General features: G+C 42.4%; 1 protein-coding gene across 1 annotated transcript in view; it reads right to left on the bottom strand.

Annotated features, from left to right (window-relative positions):
• The window catches only part of cacna1g (calcium channel, voltage-dependent, T type, alpha 1G subunit), a 236,029-nt gene that overhangs the window by 56,727 nt on the left and 158,510 nt on the right, over positions 1 to 20,792 (bottom strand). The window contains exons 15-21 of the mRNA XM_070989948.1: positions 20,485 to 20,550; positions 13,181 to 13,274; positions 11,971 to 12,152; positions 11,122 to 11,460; positions 9,945 to 10,124; positions 9,569 to 9,669; positions 3,952 to 4,075 (exon numbers count right to left, since the gene is read on the bottom strand). Coding sequence (XP_070846049.1) covers positions 3,952 to 4,075; positions 9,569 to 9,669; positions 9,945 to 10,124; positions 11,122 to 11,460; positions 11,971 to 12,152; positions 13,181 to 13,274; positions 20,485 to 20,550 — 1,086 coding nt within the window. The remainder of the gene's footprint in view (positions 1 to 3,951; positions 4,076 to 9,568; positions 9,670 to 9,944; positions 10,125 to 11,121; positions 11,461 to 11,970; positions 12,153 to 13,180; positions 13,275 to 20,484; positions 20,551 to 20,792) is intronic.

Genomic DNA, 20,792 nt, shown 5'->3' with positions numbered 1-20,792 from the left:
AATTTGGAAAAGTCCCCTATTGGATAAACATCTTTGACAAGACTGCAGATGGAACATTAACAAAATTGGGTCAATAATGATATGAAAAGAGTTGAAGATTTATATAGCCAAGACAAGTTCTCCAGTTATCAACAATTAACTGAATCCCCATATGAAAAGCATGTGTTTGGTGAAGCCTTGTATGTCACAAAGGGTTTGACATCTTCTTCTTAAACCACTCTAAACAACACCATGCCAATGTATGATGAAATTCATTAAAAAAAAAAAAAAAAGTATGGGAATCAGATGTTGAAAGCAATTATGATGTTGTCGATTAGTTTAATATCTTTGAAATATCAGACAGTTTAACATCTTTAATGGAAGCTGTTGCACTCTAATGCACAAAATGTACCACGATGCCTCTCTCATTCGACTGAATGTAAAACCGGTTATGGAGATTTACTTCATATGCCTTGGAATTGCTCTTATTTGAAAGAATAAGTATTATGTAATAGATATTATACACCAAATCTTACAAACTGAAATTTCATGTGACCCTGGGGTCTGAATCTTGGGAGACATAAAAGGATTTAATGTGAGTCATCATAAAACATACTTTATACTACTCACAGGCACAGCTGGGAGGAAACATATTCTACAAATCTGGAAATCTAAGCTTCCTCCTTCACTGAGACAATAGTTGACTCACTTAACATGATATAACACACCAGAAAACATCTTTACACAGGTGTATATGAAAAAACATGGGCCTCTTTTCTTGCCTTAGTAACTTGGCTACTGAATTAGCATGGAAGCTTGTCCTCTACAGTCTAGTTTACTACATTATACATTAGACCCTCATATCTTACTTGAGTGAATTTTTTTTTTTTTTTTCTGTTTTTTGTGATCAATAGAGGGATTTCTACCAAAGTAGGGGGCAGTAGTTTGTGAGCTAAAACACTGCATGCAATGTGCCGTAGCCATTTTAGAGAGTTTGCCGACCAAAACACAGAATACTGCACTTTTTTGATGCTTGCATTTTGGCAAACTAACATCAACAAATGATAAGAAAAAATAAGTCTTATTGAAAAATGTTAAATAATAATTTGCTCAAACGGGTCCCCCTCGAGCCAACCCTATGATGGCTTTTCATTGTGTGCAGTGCGTGCTTCCAATTCAGTTCTTAAGCATTTTAAGCTGCAGATTGAAAGAAACATATTGTAGCAGAATGCAGCGCTGAATGAGCATGGTAAAAAGTATAACACACCTCCCTCTTGCCTCCCCTCTCATTCCTCATCTCTAATGGTGGTGGTGTTATTTCCGGTTCAACGCCTGGCCTCCAGTGTGTCTGACCACAACTCAGGCAACCACATGCCATCAGCCTGAAAAGCTCATTGTAGCTCGGCCTGTGCTAAAATAATGCAGCAGGGCCCAGCAATGACTTGAAGCGAGAGGCACTTTCCTCAGTTACAAAGCAGTGAAAACAATAACCATTACTAAACACTTCCAGCAGGTAATCCACAATGCTTCACTAGGCACTGTATGAACACTGACAGCCACAGATGCTGGAGAGGTACGTATCTCTCGAACTTTTAAGGAACTGTGTAATGATAGCAATAATTCAGTGGGACACTGTACAGCAATGCACTGCTACATAAAAATTGTGCTTAATGCATTCAATTATGCATTTACTAAGCCTTCCTGGAGGCTACTCCTGAGCAGCAGAAAAACAAGAGTCAGCCCACACCTCCTGGAACGCTTTCATCACAGTCCAGCATGTAGCGCCATCTCTCTATCTTGGAGCAGATGACGTGGATGCAGAAAACTTAGATTGATTGTATTTTATACTGTTAATACTGAAATAATTCAATTTTGACCTCTAGACAGTGATGTATTGTCCCCTAGCTCAATTAGGAATAATAAATCATAATAGGTGGTATAATCATCCTCACTCATTTCCACTGAGCTACAGGAAGTCAGTATCCAGGCAACCTCCAGCACCAAACCAAAACAAGCAATGGACTGCAGGCCAAATACAAAGAGTGTGACATAACTTCCAGGACAATAAACTAATTATTAAGCCTGCATTCCACACTAAAATGTTGTGACTAAAAGATGATATCGCTGTAACAATGAGTACATTTCTACATAAAGTCAGTCTGGGTGATGTAAAGCAGGTAGCTACTTCATAAGAGTAGCAGTGCAGTGATAAATTATACATTTTTGGTTGTTAAACAGAGCCAAAACAGAATCAGCGAGTGGATATCGATTCACAACCGGCTTCATTAATTCAAAGCAACCCACACAGACAAACAAATAGCATCATGCAATGACCACCCGGGCAAAAAAGATCTGGAGCAATAAGCATCACAGCTCCAACCTGTAATGACTGCTCATTCTCTTGTTTCAGGCTGCTTGTTGCGTCATACATTTCCATCTCATTTCAATAATGGCCTCAGGGTGCAGACTGGACACGACGGCCATGGCAGGAAACTGACAAAATATATGTGCATCTGAAACGCTGCTTTGTGATCTGAATGTTAGTGTGGCTGCGGCGCTGGATTTTGTGCATTAGTGTATGTTGTATTCACGTGTGTGTGTGTGCAAAGGTGAGATGTAAGAAATCATCCCATCTATATGTGTGTGTGTGTGTGTGTGTGTGTGTGTGTGTGTGTGTGTGTGTCTGTGCATGTGTGATCTCTCTGCCCTGATTAGACCAGGCTGCCTGTGAGGCGGCCTCCATTTGTTAAACATCTCCTTTCCCGGACATTAGCCACGTAAGCCAGCCCACAGATAATTGAATCAATTACAACGGCACTGTCTTCCTTCGTGTTTCAGTTGCAAAACAAGCAGAACGGAGCGTTCCAGCGAGACCGAACCGCAATTAGGCCCATCCGCGGAACACCTCGCTCAGTGAGGAAAAAAATAAAATAAAATCTGTGATAATTACTGTGTTTATGCATGGAGAGGCTGGGCTGTGTTCTGCTGCTAATGCTGGAAGAAGGAAAGGACAGAGAGTTACATGAATGTGTGTTGTTGTAAGGCATTCAGGCAGCCCTCCATTATTTGAAGCAATGATGCTTTAAAGGTCCAGTGTGTAGGATTTAATGGCATCTAGTGGTGAGCTTGAAAATTACAACCAACCGAATACCCTACACCTCACCCCTCCCTGTCTAAGCATGTAGGAGAATCTACAGCGGCCACGAAACACAGAAGGGGCTCTCTAGAGTCAGTGTTTGGTTTGTCCAATCTGGGCTACCATACAAACAAGCAACATGGCGGACTCCATTAAGGATGACCCGCTCCCTTTGTAGATATGAAGAGCTCATTCTCAGGTAAAGAAAATACAGTAATTCTTATATTGTACATGAATAAAAACATGTGTTTGTAATACAATACCTATTCTAATATACTGTAATACCCTTTATACCCCCAAATTATAATAAAATTAAAAAACTGTAATTCTGAAACTACTAAAAACTAAACTGGAACAAGCAAGCCCACCCAATAGAGATGAACCAATAACACAAAACTCTACAGGAAGAACTCTGCAAAGGAGGTGGTGCTGGTGATGGTGCAGTGCAGTAAATACTGGGGTATAGCACACATAACCCAAAGCTACTGGCTCGCAGTCAAACAGGAGTGATTCCCTGCTTACACAGTGTTGCACTCTATTTCTCTGCAGAGTGCAAACCATAGTAGTAATTCCATTTTGGGGCGAGTGTGTGTGTGTGTTTGTTTGAATAGTCATCAAGGTTAGACTTGCTGACAGGTACTTTCTCCCTTTTTCCTCCATTTCTGTAGACAGTTTTGAGTGCAGAGCGAGTTTCTTTATGATTGATTCTACACATACATTTCAGAAATGTCAGTGTTTGTCAGTGAAGACTGTGAGGGCAACACTCTCAAGTTGCATCAGACAGAGCAAATAGTCGCATAGTGTGTAGTGAATAGTGTACAGGATTTAAGACTCACAGCACTACTGGGGTCGATGCGAGGCCTCTCCATGGCGATAGTGATGCAGTTGAGGAAGATGATGATCAACACAATATGGTCAAACATCTTATGGGTGATGATCTTGTTGCACACGCCCCGAAACCTGGCAAAAACACAGAAATTTGGAACTTTGGTGAAATAGGAATGGCTTGACAACCAGCGTGTGTTTTATTATTACATAAGAAAAGAGAAGGGAGACCTCCCGCACTGTCCGCACTTTTTAACATGTAGCCCTTCATCAAGTACCTGATGTGCCTAAATAAATAAAAAATAAAATCTATTGCAAGTAAAAGGACAGCGTGTGGGAGTTCTCTCTTCTTGCACCTACGGATATTTCCTCCTACATAGCTTTTCCACAAGAACCTGAAGGTGTGTATGAATCTTTACAGTCAAGGTATGATAAAAAGAAACATTCCCCAGATTACTGCTTTATGCTTTACACCAGCGGTTACAAATCAACAAATCAGTTTTATGACATGGAAGCACTGTGGTTAAGGATTTATTGTGTAGGTTTAGACCCAAAAACGACTTGGTTAGGATTAGGGAAACATCGTGGCTTGGGTTAAACTGGTTTGCTACAGTCAGAAGACCTTTGTCATCATCGTGAAGACAATAATAAACATGTGTTTAAGGTTGGGGAACGATTGTGGTCATGATAAAAAAAGGTTGACTGGGAAAAGATGGTCTTGGTGTTGTCTCGTAGACCCATCCAACCAGCCCTATATGGAATTTGTCACTCTACGATAACGACACCTGGATTCCTCCTTTGCTCCCATTATAAATACTACGGCCACTAGATGGCACTGTAAAGTGAATTTTTACATATTCATATATTCTGAATTTTTCATTGTGAGAGAGTAAAGGCCCATTTATACCCTCCGGATCCGGACGAAATCCATCCGTCCGTCCCACACGTTGCCTCCGTAGGGGGCCTTCATACCTCCGTCCGTTTTCAGCGTTTTGTCAGTGTGTCCTCTAGGGGACAATGTCGAGTCATAAATTACAGAGCCGTTGTCATGGCAGCCGATGCTTTGTCAACGCTTCTGTCAGCATATACCGGCATCAGTAATGGCGTCAGTAGAGGAGGTTATTATAATGACAGTACTGAGAAATAGGAAAAAAGATTAGATGAATCTTTTTTTGACGTAGAGCCGGTTCTCTTCTTCGTCGTTTTTTAGTTTGACTCATTTTGCTCATTTTGACTCTACACTGCCCCCACGACTTCCGGTGGTTTCGAGTGATTTCGTCCGGAGAGCTCCGGATGGCTAAGCTCAGAGCCGACGGACAAACTGACGGATGAAACAGCCTCCGGATACGGACGAAAGCGTCCGTATCCGTTATTTACGAAGGGTATAAATGGGCCTTAAGTGGATTGATTTAACAAATTAACTAATTAACTAAATAATTGAAATTTAATGGAGAAAAAATATCAGACATCACTATCAGTAAAGTAAAAAGTCGAGTTGGAACTAGTTTAACTGATTTTATACACTAATGAGTACTTTAACTGATATTGCATTATATTTTATCAACTTATAAGCTTCTATGTGAAATCTTTATCTGCAAAGTAGCCTAACTATTAATTAAAGTGTGCATGCTCACCAGAAAAACTGACGCATATGTCATCTCTGCAAGCAGGTTATTAAGACCCATATTTGCATTCATTGTTTGGCTGTAACTTCCAGTGGCTGTAGCAATTATGACTGGAGCAAAGGAGGGAGTCAGGTGACATGGTAATAAAGAGCAAGAGGGTCCACATAATGAGGAGGTGGGGAAGATGGATGGGTCAAACAAAAAATTGGACTTTTTCCCAGGAGACTTCTGTTTGGTCCAATGTGAAAGTCACTGTTTGCTGATTTTAGCTTAGATAATGTACTTAAGTTACATCAGGTATGTAAAAGTAATGCACTTATGGCCCAAAGCACGATCTTTTCCTAAATGTAACCAAGTGGTTTTGATGCCAAAACCTTAGCAAAGTGTATACAATGAAGGTCAGGTCTGGAATGCCTGGTCCTGGTACTGTCCTACAGTCATATATGTCATTTTGGGAGTTGTTGCCATTTGACCTATTCAGCTGTAGGTATGAGGACGTGCTGTAATTAAATCTCTCAAATATGAGGAGGGGTGAAAAGGACAATACTTCCCTGTGAACTGTAGTTTAGCAGTATAAAATAGCATGACACTGACATACTCAAACACAAATGTTCTCTAAACATGAAATATTACATACAGTGCAAGGACATTTCATGAAACCCTGTGCACACATCAGCAGTAATGAAAGATCTTGTTCACTTTAAGACAGTTTGTCACACATACAGTAACTCTTTAATGAACCGCTGTAGAAATAGGAGCCATTAATTATGCCTGACTGTCATTACATGACATGAAAAGGTTCCCAGGCTCTTAGTTCGTGACAACAGAGAGAAAGAAAGAGGGAACGCTTGTTATATATGGCACTGCAAAGGATTTAACCGTGCATCAAATCCGCTTTGATGGCTCATATCGGTCTCAGTGTTCAGCCGGGGACAATATTGTGAGGCTCAGATCTGGATTTTTGGCTTTATTTGACAATGCAGACACCATTGTGTCAACACTGCTTAGTGTTGCTGAGTCTGCATGCATGTCTGTGTGTGTCATCTGACTGTGGTGATCGTTCTGCAAACTGTATGCAGATTGCGTGAGCTAATCCCTCTTTGATATCTTGACGCTAAAGAATTCAAGCGTCTTCCTCAAGCAGGAGGGACGGAGGACACATGGAGAACACAGGTGCCAGCTTCTCCATATTTGAAGGGCCTCTGTATGGATGAGAACTTTAATGTCAAGTTCAAATGCCCCCCCAAGACTTACAAACACACACACACGCAAAAACCTGTCACCACACGTTCAAGCAAGAAAGCAAAAAATATCCCTTTCTGTCAGACCTGGGATTTGAAAAAAAGATCGCTGAAGTCTTGATACGAGGATGTTTATATGAAACGATTTTTGAAGCTTTCCGCTCTGCTGATATTTACTGACCTTTTGAGTATTCTGGCATCAATGTCTCAACTGCTTCTGAATGACAGTTAACATAATTGACTTAACTATTGATTTAGTTAGTTTTATACTTTTAAAATGTCCTTAAGCACACCCAAACACCACTCTCTCACACTGATTCTCTCAGTTAAAGCTGTAAATCTGTACCTTGTACAACATGTTTGCTTCATTTTCAGCATTTTTATTTGAACATCTCATTTTTGCACCTTGCAGAAATCACCTGGCATTTGAACAGTGTTGGTGGTAGCATGACATGTTTGCTTGGATCCTCTGCTGAAGAAGCTTCTGCCAGCAGTGCTCAGGCAATGCCATGACCTCTTTGTGAAAGATTACAGCTGCTCATGCTAACTACCCTAGTTCTTCTGTGCATTCCAAACAAATCAGAGACATAAACCGCATCACTTCCTGTGTGCTGGATGACTGCTTTCCAGGAAAGAGCTGACAGATGCTGAGAACAGTTCACGTTTTCCTCAGCTGTAGGCTGAATCACTTTTATGTTATATCATTCAGCACTGGAAAGTAAAAACAGAGACTTTCGGTACAAAAATGCCACAGATCATTACTTTTGCTATTTACTGTAATTCTGAAATGTCCTCCCTGCTGTCTGTTTGTTCTGTTCTTGTCTGTATCTTATTATGGGCTGCTCAGATGACCCACTTCCTGACAAGGTTCAGTCTAGTTCCACATAATCGAATAATGTACTGTATGAGGGACCACGTGCACAGCCCTCAGTGCGCCCTGCACATCCTTGCTCTACATGTTCATAGACCACTGTTCTTACACATCCCATTCTTGGGGCAAACACGTCTAATCGCAGTGACTGCATCACAGTATGCCCTCATAGCCGGGCCCACTCCTCCACTCATTTAAAACTTCCCCTGCAGTAATCATCAGTAGCAGCAGTAACAACAGTGAGCACAAAGGCAGGTCGAGGTGAACTCAGGTACATGTGAAAGCTGCTGGACTCCGGCCTCCCGCTACGGTGCTGTCTCTTGATGTGATTGTGAGCACAGGCAGGCATCCGCCGTGGTTCAAGGCCAGAATGGGCGCCACGCAGAGCCTGTGTCCTAGGTGTCACTCTCTGCGACAGCCAAAGCTTGTGGCCCGCTGTGACTGAAAGCCAGCGAGAAGCCTGGTTTGAGCCAAGATCCTTCAGTTTTCTTAATACTCTGACAATAACAGACTACAGGGAGCTTTTCCTATTAACCTTTTCCAAATTATATAATCCAGCCAACAGAGAGGAGAGGAATTCAGAACTTTTAAAAAGGCTCAAATTTGCAGATCTCAATGCAAATCAATTATTCATGCTGATATAAATAAGTTAGCAATCTCCCAATAATTTTAATTACATTACAGCTGAATATCTGTCTGCGTTGCTGTTAGAACAGGACAGATATTCTGGACTATTTTAGTGCCCACCACCAAAGACACTGTGTTGCAACAATGAAATTAAAGTAACACATTGTCAGTCATAACCCAAACTTCATGCTCTGTGGAGGGCACTAATGTAGGGAGCGCTATCACTGCACAGAAATAAATGAAAACTCAAATAAGTGGCAGTAGTGATAGTGTAATTTCACTTAGTCTTTCATACTTTCTCTGGTGCCGCCAACTCTTTTGTAAGTGTGACGATGTAGATTATTTTATGCTTTATCTGAGAGTCATTCAATCACATCTAAGAAGAAGAAGAAGAAGAAGAAGAAGAAGAAGAAGAAGAAGAAGAAGAAGAAGAAGAATTCCTTTATTATACATGCACCATCTACTCATTTGGAATGGACATTATGTGACACTGGTGATGGCTAACATTAAGGGGTGGGTAAGGGCACATTGTTTGATGTTTAATTAGCATGTTGCAGTGCTGTGGTGGCAGGTGGGGGCCAGCATGTTGCTAGGTGTTGCCTTCATAGCCACTTCCTCCCAACAGACAGCAGAGATGCACAGATCAAAGCCCCAGAAGGGGAGGAGGAATGAAGGAAGAGGGGGCGAAGGCGGGTGGGAAGCAATGGATTCAGCACGTGGCTGAGATAACACGCAGCACTCAGTTGGAGAAACTCCCATCCCCCCTCTGCTCCTACTTACTCACCCCTGACATGGCAGAAATGTGCAGATAAAAGAGACTTCTGAAGTGAGACTGTGGGAGGGAAAAGGAGCAGATATAGGATGGCCAGAAAAAAAAACTGCTGTGCTCACATTGCGGCAAAAAACATTTTGCCATTACCGTCTGCATTATGGGATGTGAGTCAAATGCAATGTTAAGAATCTTCCTCTTGTCCTCTTGAGGGCTCAGTAATTTTCTGTACACTGATCACAAAAAACTGCCCTTTAAAAAGGACTGGCTCATTTTTTTCATTTCACTCAGATTTTAAATACACAACTTCATCTGCTCTAACTGCCACAGGAGGAAGCAGTTTACCAGTGTTTTCCTTTTGGAAACAACAAACTTTCAGAGTGTTGTGGTCTCAGAACTGCAATGAATGTGTAAAAATGCCCATATTAGAATAAAAGAAAGAAAGAAGAGGGAGCACAAAGAGGTAGCATTACAAAGGTGAGCAGTGAATAATACCTTGACTCTGGGGGGAAGAGGTAGAGCGACCAGGTGTCTCTCTGTCGACACCACTCTGGCTGTTTCTTCTCTAGCCAGCGGACCAGTCTGGCAAAACGACCCTGGAGGGAGTAGAAAGTGCATTCATTATTCATGTGTTCACAATTTCCTGTTGCATATTGTGAGCCACAATTATTCTCCACAGATAGAAGTTTTTGAATTTGATTGTTCTTACAAAACTGTTTCATACGTATGAGGACGTGCTTTGGCCTAATACAACATGCAAATAGCTGAGTCCTGATTCTATTCCCCAGAAATAATTTCCTGTCTTAAACAAGGAGATTTTCATTCTTGAAGACAGAAGTACAAGCACATGCAAACATGCACTCAGACTGACCAGGATGACCTCTTCTTCTGCATTTTCATCTTCAGTGTTGTCCTCCAGAGAGACTTGTGTGGGGCCCAGGACTGACGGAGAACCCTTCCCATTGCAATCGCTGTGCTCTGGGAGCCGCAAGTGGCCCAATGAGGGGGGTCTGGAGCTGTGCATGCTGGCTGAGCGATATAAGAAGGGCACCTAGACAGGGACAGGGACCGGAGACAGGGACAGGACACAGTCACACTTCTCATGTAAGTGCTTTAGTCTCATTATTTTGCAGGTGCTTTGCGTGGCAGCTCTGTTTCATACATGTAGGTTTTGTAATGAATTGTTGCTGTGAGGGTGTTATCCTCATCCCTGTGATACCCTGTGTGCTTGTCTTCTCTCAGACAAACATGTTGGAAGGGTTGTGTTGAGATGAAAGAACTACAGCCTGTTTTGTCCCATAAAGCAATTCCCCTCCTTACCGCAAAGTAAGGCTTTTTCCCCTCATGTATCGCTGAGAGCTCAGTGAATGAAGGTTTCTATTCAAGCCAAACATTGCAGCAGATGAGTTCCCTTATTAACATTCCATCAGCCGAAGAGGAGTATTTATCCAGTAAATACCCCTGCTCTAATCTTTTTTGGAAGCAAAACCTGCATACAATTGCCTCTCTATGGCACATGAGTAAAGACGCCAAGTTACCCCTTCAGATCTGACCCAGTGGTGCACAATGTCAAATGCAACCATGTTGTTTTTTAGTTGAGCAATGACTAATGCTTATAATAACCTGGTTAACTCAATGCTGTTCTGCAGAAGGTTTATCAGGCCACTATAACTAGCTAACCTTATTTCATTGTGTTTTAAAACGTGTCAATATGTTAAAAAGCTCATAATGTTCTTCATAGTAGTCACCTTCTGATTTGTTTACGTCTTATACAGTTTCCCAAATTTTTTGAAATCAGGACTGTAGCTTCTTCTGCACAGAGCTATGATGAGGAATAACAAAGAGGAACACCATACAAGTCTGGCTATAAAATTTTAAGACGTGCACTAAAAGCTTCTACTGTCAAGTGAGCAGGAATTTGTGGAGATTGTGGTATCATTGTAGTTTCTACCCCTGTTGTGCTCCGAATCAAATGTTATCAGCAGTACTCTTGACAAATACCCCAAAGATAAGTCAAAAGTCAAATCTGAGGGATGCACAGCATCTACCTGCAGCAGAGAATCAGGGGGCAAATCCATGGAGCTCCGAGTCTCCACTGACTCCATCCTTCGGTGTCTGGGTCCCCTCTGCGACTGAGACATGGAGTCAGTCCTGGCCAGAGACGCGTCATCATCCTCCAACAACCCATCTCCTCCTTCTCCTCCACCTTCCCCATCCTCTGAGCTGGAGCCACCCTCCCCAGAGAGGAGAGACCGTCGCTCCCCAGACTGCCGCTTCTGGCGTTTGAGTGACGGGGCACGACCCAGGCTGTTCCAGCTGGACCGCCGGCTGGTCCAGCCGCTGCCAGAGCTCCATGGTGCATGGGGAGAGGAGCTTCGGGCGCTGGTCTGGAGCCGAAGGACAAGAGGAAGACAGAGTGATAAAAAGCAGAAGAGAGAAAAGGAATATCAAGAGGGACAACATGTAAAAGTGTTGATCATGTATCTTACTCTGGCAATGTTGTTCTTTCATGCACATAAACCAAGCTGAATTGGATTGACTGAGCTTGATGTGAGCTGAATTGAATAGAGATTCACGCTGACAGGCAGACAGGAGCAGATGTAGAGATCTGGGCTGATTTTCTCAGGTCTTTATCCCCATCATCAGTTCGTCAAATAAAGAGTGGCAGTGGCAGCCGTAAGTAGAGTGTCGGACCGCACGCCACATTAATCATCATCAATCAATGTGACCTCCACACATCAGCAGGACACATACAGTGAATTCAGAGAGACACGGGGGGGAGCTGGGTGTTGATGGTGGGTGGGAATAATTCTGGGCACTTATCTACGCTTATGTACCAAAGCTGTCTTTAATGACTGCCACATACATTTGGTGTATGTGAGAATAAACATACAAACCGGTGATTTGTCATAGCAGGCAGGGTCGATGGAGACGTTGCTGCCTCGGCGGGACTCGTAGCCCAGGATGGGGTCACCTCCAACAGGCAACTTGGGTACGGGCATGGGAGTGGCAGCCGTGTGGGTAATTAGAGGTGGAGTCAAGTTGGTCTTCAGGTCCACATGACCATTTACAGGCACTACTAGTAAAGAAAGGGAGGAAGACGGTACAATTTGTGGGTTAGGAGTGGGTAAGAGCAAAGGGGATGAGAATGAGATCAATGGATAAAGACAGAAGTGTTGAAAAGAAAGTGACAGAAGTGAGACACAGAAGGGACAGAACAAAAAAAAGTTGAGGAAAACAACATCACAGAGGAGCATGAAAAAGCTAAACAATGAAAACAAGCAGAAGCGGTGGCACATGGGGAGGAGTGCCACAGGGGTACACCCTCCATAACACACAGCATACTTAAAAATGGATGCCGAATACTGTTGTTGAGCAACATGAATATTTCAGCAGAGCATTAATCTTATGGGATGCGTGGGAGAGAATATTATGTTTGGCAGCAACACAAATACATGACATGCGGAGGGCAATGCAACCTTAACAGCGCTAATTCCTCCGTCTTCCAAACTTTATCCGAGGCCTAGAGGGTGTATATTAGGCCGCTCCAGCTTTGTAAGCAGTTTTAGACTGAGCATCTGACGGGGTTGGAGGGGAAAAGATACCGTACATCTGGGAGTTATATACCATACAGTAGCGTTTCCAGCTTTTCAGTCTGCGTGAACAGCAATTAGAGGGGATGGGAACTGGCGTATGAGGAATAATCGATGAGGCTGCTTTACTGTTTTGATGCTGTGCAGGGAGCCAGCCAGGCACGTGCCCACCGTGTGTGGTTGGAAAACCAGCCAGGAAAGGACTGAGAACAGGAGACCCCAGACATGGAACAGGTGGGGCAATGTTTGCACAGGGTATACTTTAAATGCCTTTGACCTAAGTCTCTGCTGTTCCAGAATTTTAGATATATTATGTCAGAAGCACAGCACAGTAAATAATCTACAGGGATCTAACAGAGATTAGGGAAGGAAAATGCCGGCAGTTAACTGTGCAAACACAGATGGTACAAGTTTGTAATAGGGGCTTTCATAAATCACAGAGGGCTGAGTTAAATCCTTTGCGTGAAGCAATGCATTATGTGTTGTCTGTATACAGTTTATGTGCACGCCTCACCTGCAGAGGCTGATAAATCCTTCTTGCTGCCGTTAACGTCCTCCATACTTCGTGCACAGGAATCGATCTCCGAACCCGATTTAGAAGCATCACCCTTGACACACAAAAGCACACAGCGTTAGAGGAAAACACCTGTGCAAATCTCTGTTTCTTTCTGAGTTAACAGAAAGCAGGTGGGTTGAAGTTGCCTCTAAACACGGATCCCTGCTTAGCTGTATCTCAGCCCCAATGTCACATCAATCCTTTTTCTGATTTGACCTTGGATCAGTCGCTAGAGGCAACCTCACTCTTGCAAGCAGACAGGTGAGGTTGTGGTCTCCCTGGTCCCAAAGGTCAAAGGGTACAGAGAGAGGGTGAGAAAGAATAATTCTGTAGTCAGAAGTGTCAACATGCAACGAGGAAACCACACTGAAACTCAACCAAGAAAATGCAATAACGCGCCATTCTGGGAGAACCCGGCCGGCACATTGAATTCATTTTGTTGTATAAAAACAATGTGAATGCACGGTCGTTCTTTTTACATGGCATGACCCCGTAAATGACTACGAAAGAGTTTCAGTGTGGTTGCTGCTTCTACAAATTTCACACCTCACAAACACACAACACACTCCAAATGTGTACTTCACTGTGGTGTAAGGCAATCTGTAAATTGCCAACCCAGTTTGACTTCAGTCAGAAGAGCAGAGATGTTTCTGCTTTGTTTTGTTCTCGATCATTTTTCACAGACAGTCACGTCAAAATGAGTTACCTCACATTTACATATCTTTCTACTCCTCCTTACTATCTTCCACAGACATTTCTCAGGCTCTTAATTACTCTCCTCTAGCCTCTGCTTCACACTGCCTTCCACTTACTATCCTACCGCAGTGAACCTCAGAGTTCCTGCTTGTATTTGTTGCACTATGCCAGAGTCTGCAGACTCCATTAATATGTGCGAGGGTGCCAGGTGGATGCTGGATTAATAGAATGCCGACCCAGTGAGTCAGACCTCTGTGGTAGCAAAGTGAATAAAGTGTCTGCAGAAAAGCCTCAGGACCTAATCACCATGCACCTGCTTTTAAACTAACAAATTACTTTCTTGATACTTCCCATGAGAGCGAGAGAAAGACAAAGTGGGTGTGGATATACTGCATATTGTATTTGCCCACTGCAGGCGTGCAGGGTATTGCTTTTTTGGGGGCACCAATTTTTTTTTTTTCTTGAAGTTAATGCCACCATTTGTGTGCCCCGGACTGTTTTCCCCCAAGCCGTTAAGTGTGGGAAAATTAGGTAAGGAGAGCGGATGCTAATGAACTAAGAGGCCAGTCACCTCAAGGGCTGCTTGGAGAGTGCTGCGACTGCCGTGCTCATCGCGTTTCTCCATCTACTTGTTTATCACAGTGTGCCATTCCTATTAAAAAGGTTGGCTCAAACCAGGAAACAAGGAGCCCCTACAAATGGTTGCTTTAAATGACAGGGTATGAAAAATAAATAGAAGGGCATTTTCTGAAAATTTGTATATAATCGCTATTTTTCACTTCACCAGGTTACATACCTTTCATGTTCTCTGTAGGATGAAGCCTGCTGACCTTGGTAATCCCCTGACTTTTCCTCTAGCGCCACCATGAGGTTGCTGTTTTTGTTTTTTAGCATAATATCTCAACGATTATTCAGTGGATTGCCTTGGAATTTAGCACAGGCATTCCTCACTGGATGAAGTGAACCACTCAGTGGTTAGATTCAATAGGTTTAATCTGTGATTCGTCAATCCACAGTATGTTAATCTGATATTCTGTGACCCAGTTCAAATAGTGCACCTGTTAATTCCAGTTCGTTGTCGGCATTATTGTGCACTTGACACTGAAACAGGAAGCTGTTTGATGACTGGTGATTTCATCTTATGTAACTGTTGCTCAGAGGCATTTGTGTCTCTCTCTGCCCTTTCAGTTGTCAGTCTGGATGAACCACTGTACAGTGTTTTCTTCATGTACAAAATGTTACTTTTCTGTAAATCCGTCATACAAAATAACATCTGTTTATAAAGAGGACTTTCTAACCTAAAACACGGCAGTCCTCTCAGCCATGTGACTGTACCAAATCAAACTCTTCTGGCAGGAGATTGCAAACTTAAACGGCAGTGTATATTCTAGAACTGTTTGGGCATAAAGATTACTCTGAGGACAAATGTGCACAGAGCCACCATCACACAGACATACTGCTAACCAAACACACAGCCCACACCCACAACAATTTATCACCAGACATAAATTTAAAAATAAAATCTGTTTTAACCACAGCAAGAGGCCCTCTCCTGCAGGGCTCATCAACCCACACACAATCAATCAGACAGGACAGCTGTGATAGGACAAACCCAGTGGCGCATTAGCACTAAGCTTCGTGGGTGCTCAACCTTACTGGATCTCCTCTCTCTCTCTCTCTTTCACATAGGGGGAGATAAAGAGGAGAGCAGCTGTGTTTCTGGTCTTGGTCTTGTTTCCTGCTGTGCAGTGGTCAGTTAGGAGCTTGTAGCTGCAGTAGCCTCTGGTCAGTGTAAAGGTCAGTGTGACAGAGTGTGTGTGTCTACTCACAGGAAAATCAAAGCTAGGCCACAGGCTTTGTTGTGAGGACCTTGTAGTATAAGCACAAGGACCAGACCTGACAGGCCCAGGTGAGAAGCGATGAGACAACCTGACCCTCATCTCTCCTTTCTGAGGCACACAGACAAAACAGCTGGCTTTAAGGAACTGATCCAGGTTTTACAAAAAATGGAGGTTCATCAGTTTACCCACTGAGAATCAGTGGCAGAAAAACAGACACCGTCATCGTCCATGTGTCCTCCATAGATTGGGTATAAAGCTTGTATATGTGGTAGTTGTCCACGCAACGTGAAGGTGTGGTCAGACAACAAATGAGGTGAATTTTATAGCCAGTGTCACTGCATTGAAAGTCCATGAAAAGACAAAAGCATATTGTCATAAGAATAAAAAATATACACAATTTTAAAATTGGTGCTCCTCCCGGGGCTTTCGTTGAGCATTATTTCATAAACGTAGGCTGGAAAATAACAGATGTGTGATCAGTCAAAGGCTGAGCTGCTGCACAAAAACACAGGCATACACTGATCACACATAGCCGGCTAGCATGCATTGAACAGCCGGGGCAAATAAACTGTCCAGTGGTCAAATTCACTCAAATGACATAAGGTGAACATTTTCTGTGTGAATGCACATTGCAGAGCATGAGTCTTGAGTAAAATATATAGTCCAGAATTTGTTAAATGACTTTGGTTTATTTATTTATCACAGCTTTCTAGTAAGCTTATTAAATGAAAATTACTGCTTAATATAAAACTAGCAATTAAAAGTCAATTTTCCAGGTGAACAAACATATTGGCTCAAAAGCTAAACGTCTTATTCAAACAATTTCTACAGAGCTCAGCATCATCTTTTCAAAGCCCTCTGTTTGCAGCAAGGGAGACTTTATAGCAGTGTGTAAAAGCACAAATTCACTCTATGGAACATCAACTGAGGATATTACTTCTCTTGGCTATATTAAGTTAATGATTTCTTTCAGGTAATAACAGAAATATCTGCTTATATTCTAGACAAATTTGTCATTAGTGTACAGGCTAATCTACTGTACTCTAGTCTTCTCCAATCTGGTGATATATCTACAGGTAGCAGTAGCAGGTCAAGACAGACAGAGTAGTTTAAACTGTACAGTTCTGACTGAAAGTGTCAAAAGATCGAACTGACCTAAGATCTGCTCTGTCCTAATCCTCTGATTGTCAGGTGTGCAGAGTGCAATTTAGAATCCCACAGTCAAGTGGCTGCTGAGGTGAAACTACATCAGACTGTGAGAGACAGATAAATCCAGCTCAGACCAGATTCTGATCTGCCAAATTTCCTTCCCTTTTCTCTGCTGCCATTTTTGGGTCTTTCTCTTTGCCATGTCCAAATTCTTGTCAGGCAGACATTAATTTATATCTCAGCCGTCAGAAGACAAATCCTCTAAAAATGTTCCTGCCAGAGTGAATTAAAAATCCTGCACACCAAAAAAAGACATTATGCTTTTTTAATTTCCAGATTAAGGCATTTGGGGAGCAGGAGGAATTAAATAAGACTGGTAGGAGGACATTCAGTGTTACACTTACTTTTGTGGGGAAGGGAGGACATGTTAGCTGGATTATACTACTGACTGTACACTGTTGGTATGCTGCTGTGAAGTATACTGTTGGTTCAGGAGAGTCGAGGTTGCCGAATAGAAGTCTTTCACTGAAGAAGGAGAGGTGGCGATTCTAGTTGTGGGGTTGAGTGGGGGGGACTGGACTCGAGGGAAATCCCTGGTCCTGAAATAGCTGGGTTGTTTGGATAGCTTGTTTACACTCTGCTGCATGGTGGTGAGAGCAGGAGATGAGCCAGACCAGTTCTCTGCTGATAGCCAGACAATAATAGACACCAGCAGCACACGGGGGATCTCAATCACATCGCTTCAGAGAGGGTGTAAATGGGAGACGGAGGGTGGATGTTGATAGGGGATAATTGTATGTCTGTGTCCACCAAAATTTTTATCTACCATAGCTGCATTTGTGACTCATCAGCCCAGATTTGGATTAGATACCTGTGCTGTAGTAGCAACTTCTAAACTAACACCAAGGCATTAAGGACACAGCAACAAAAATTGTATGGAAGCCCGGAGTGCCAGTATTTAAATGAATTAATAAAATTACTATGTCATTTTCCACTGTGTGCACAGTGTGGGATCAAGCTCTCATTTACATATTTCAAAATGAGTCATTACTGCCATGTTGAAAATGAAAATGCAAATTTCATTTACAAATAATTTGTACTGCAAAACAGAGCACATTGCTAACGTGCTCACAATGACAATGCTAACATGCCGATGTTTATTAAGGTCACGGTTTACCACATTTACCGTTCATTTCATCGTAGCATGTTAACTTTTGCTAATTAGCCATAAAAACAAAAGAACAGCCAGATTAAAATGGAAGGAATGACCAAAGTTATTACAATTCATCCTGATAGGGGGATGAATTTCTGTCACATTTTTAATGCAAATCAATCCAATAGTTAGTTCAGTCTGGAACAAAGTGTTGAACCAACCCACACAGCAAGCTAAAACATGCATAGTTACTGCCAAAATGAAAATCAAGATGAAAAACCCTATTTGGCTTTAATTTTGATTTTAATATGTATAAATAATTTTCAGGATAGCATAGCACTCCCCTGAGGAGAGTAAAATTGAACGTTAACGTTAACATTATTAACTTTTCATTTTCATTTTCAACTTGGAAGATAATGCTCTCCCTAAACTTGAAAACAAAACGGAAACGTAATTTTACTGACATTTCTATTTGATCAAATTATTTCATTTTAATACTGGCACCTTCCATAGACAGCTCGTAAATACAATGTATGCAAAGTACACAGTGTACAGACAGTTATAAGAGGCGATATATAACACCAGATTTAACCATTAGTCCAGCTCGTCTAATAGTTACAGTAAATCTACTCAAATCCCAATTTTGGGGGGCTCCAGCTTGGAGCAACTTCAGAACAATTTTAATATTAGCCACTTGGAAAACTCCTGGATCAGTTCTGGACAGCATTCAGCAGTGTAAAATTAGAGGACACAAGGACAAAACTTACAATCATCTGCTTTTCAAAGTCCTCATTTCAGAGAGTGTACTGGCCTTGCCTTAAGAGACTGAGTCATGCAAACAGAGTTGATCCCGCCCCCCTTTATTAGCTCTCATCTTCTAGTCTGGCTGGATTTATCTGGCTGTGCCACGGCCTCCCAAAAAGCCGGCACCCTACCCCTCTCATCACCCTCTCTCCTTCACTTCAGCTCTATCCTCCAGCCAGATAAAACAGAGACTGAGAGAGGGAGATTCTTGGCAGTGCCGGTGCAGTGTTCTTACCCCGAGGCTGGAAACAAAAAAGAGAGGGGTGGAGGGCTGGTGGGAGGTGAGCATTCAGTCTGAGGTTTGATGTGAACTCTGCTTTTGTAAAAGAATGATAAAAAAAGAAAACATATGGCAAAGTAATGCAGTGTTTAAGCACTGCGTTGTCTCTTCTAAACTCCACTGGACAGTCACTCACTGCCCCGGCTCGTTTAATCAACCGAGGCGTCATGCAGGAAGCAGCTGAGAGGACTTTTACATGATGTGACATGATCTCTGGCAGCCATGTTGGACGGCCTCTGCTTTTGGCAAACTGCATTTCTGCATTTGTGATTCAACAGTAAGTAATGTGGTTCTTACTGGGCTGTTACTCAAATTTCAAAAATACCCAATACACATTTCCTATGAACTTACTGGTGTTCGGCCATGATGGTCCCACAGAGGTTCTGAGATTCCAAATGCTGAGACTTGTACCATCACCTCATTTGTGATATATAATCAAGGCTCTACACCGACTTTGTAATCAGCATCTTTAAATCAGTTTAAGTTGGGTTATGGTCGTCAGTTGTAATTATTTGAATTTTGAATTTGTATAATAATGACTTCTCCATTGGTTTTGGGAGGGAGGGTGGTTCTAAACGGCATGATACCCAAAAGTAAATATACAGTATCCTCAGGTTTCTGCTATTTTGCTCAAAGACTCTCAAGGTCTGTGACTGAATGCCCACCAGAATGCCTGTTTGGAGTTGTAGCTTTGTATTTATTTATATATTTTTTGTATTTCTTTTTATCAAAGAACCAGATATTTTATAATACAGTTACTCATCTTCTCTATGGATGATTCATTCGAGAGAGTTTGATGTCCGTTCAAGCCTTGGAAAAGCTCCAGCTGTAAGCCATCTGATACTGTCCAAACAGAAAATGAACTGTACTCTTACTTCACATTTTAGTGCTCTATTGAATTCGGTTGGCAGCAAGACATTCAGCAGTGACAATCTCAAAACCTTTGTGAATTAACCTAAAATGATCTGCATGGCAATGGCAAGTTAGAAAATACAGTAGATGATTCTTGTCATTTGGGTGGAGTGGCTCTTTAAGACCATAGCAGCTAGCCTAAACTAGGAATTTATTATTGTCAATAGTGTATTTGATAAATGATCTGGCTGGCTTGTTAATCAGCCAAAATGATGCAGAAAAGCCATTAATAAGAAGAAGGCAACCTCCAAGCTGTGGCTGTTGAGAGATCTGACACATAGTCCGACACACATCACACAAGTGCAAAGCCTCTGTAGGGAAGGATAAGGAGAACGGGTGGAGAGGGAGGTCAGAGGGGAGGATAAAGGAGGGTGAGTTAGTCAGTCAAATGGAGAGAGGGAAGGTAGAGCTGCAGTGCTTTACATACCCCCGAATCTACAGGCAGCTGAATTAGGCTCAGCTGGGCATGCAACTCCTCCCGCTTGGTCACTTCCTATAGTGGAAGTGATTGTTGCAGCCAGACAGGAGAGGGAGGCGCACACAGGAAAAGAGGCACAGAGGTGAGAGGTGGTACCACAACAATAGACAAGAGCAGAAGGAGAGAATTAAAGGAGATTCAGCCTGTTGTAACATTTTGACTTTACCATGCAACAGATCATATCAAAGCAACTGTCCCGGATCACAGTGTGCAGCCCTGTGCTGCACGTGCGTATTTCAGCAACTTGAATTAGTTGA

Source organism: Chaetodon trifascialis, chromosome 21 (assembly GCF_039877785.1).
Source record: "Chaetodon trifascialis isolate fChaTrf1 chromosome 21, fChaTrf1.hap1, whole genome shotgun sequence".
Taxonomy (NCBI): Eukaryota; Metazoa; Chordata; class Actinopteri; order Chaetodontiformes; family Chaetodontidae; genus Chaetodon; species Chaetodon trifascialis.
The sequence above is the reverse complement of the archived record's forward strand: the minus strand, read 5'-3'. Positions and strand labels throughout refer to the sequence as shown.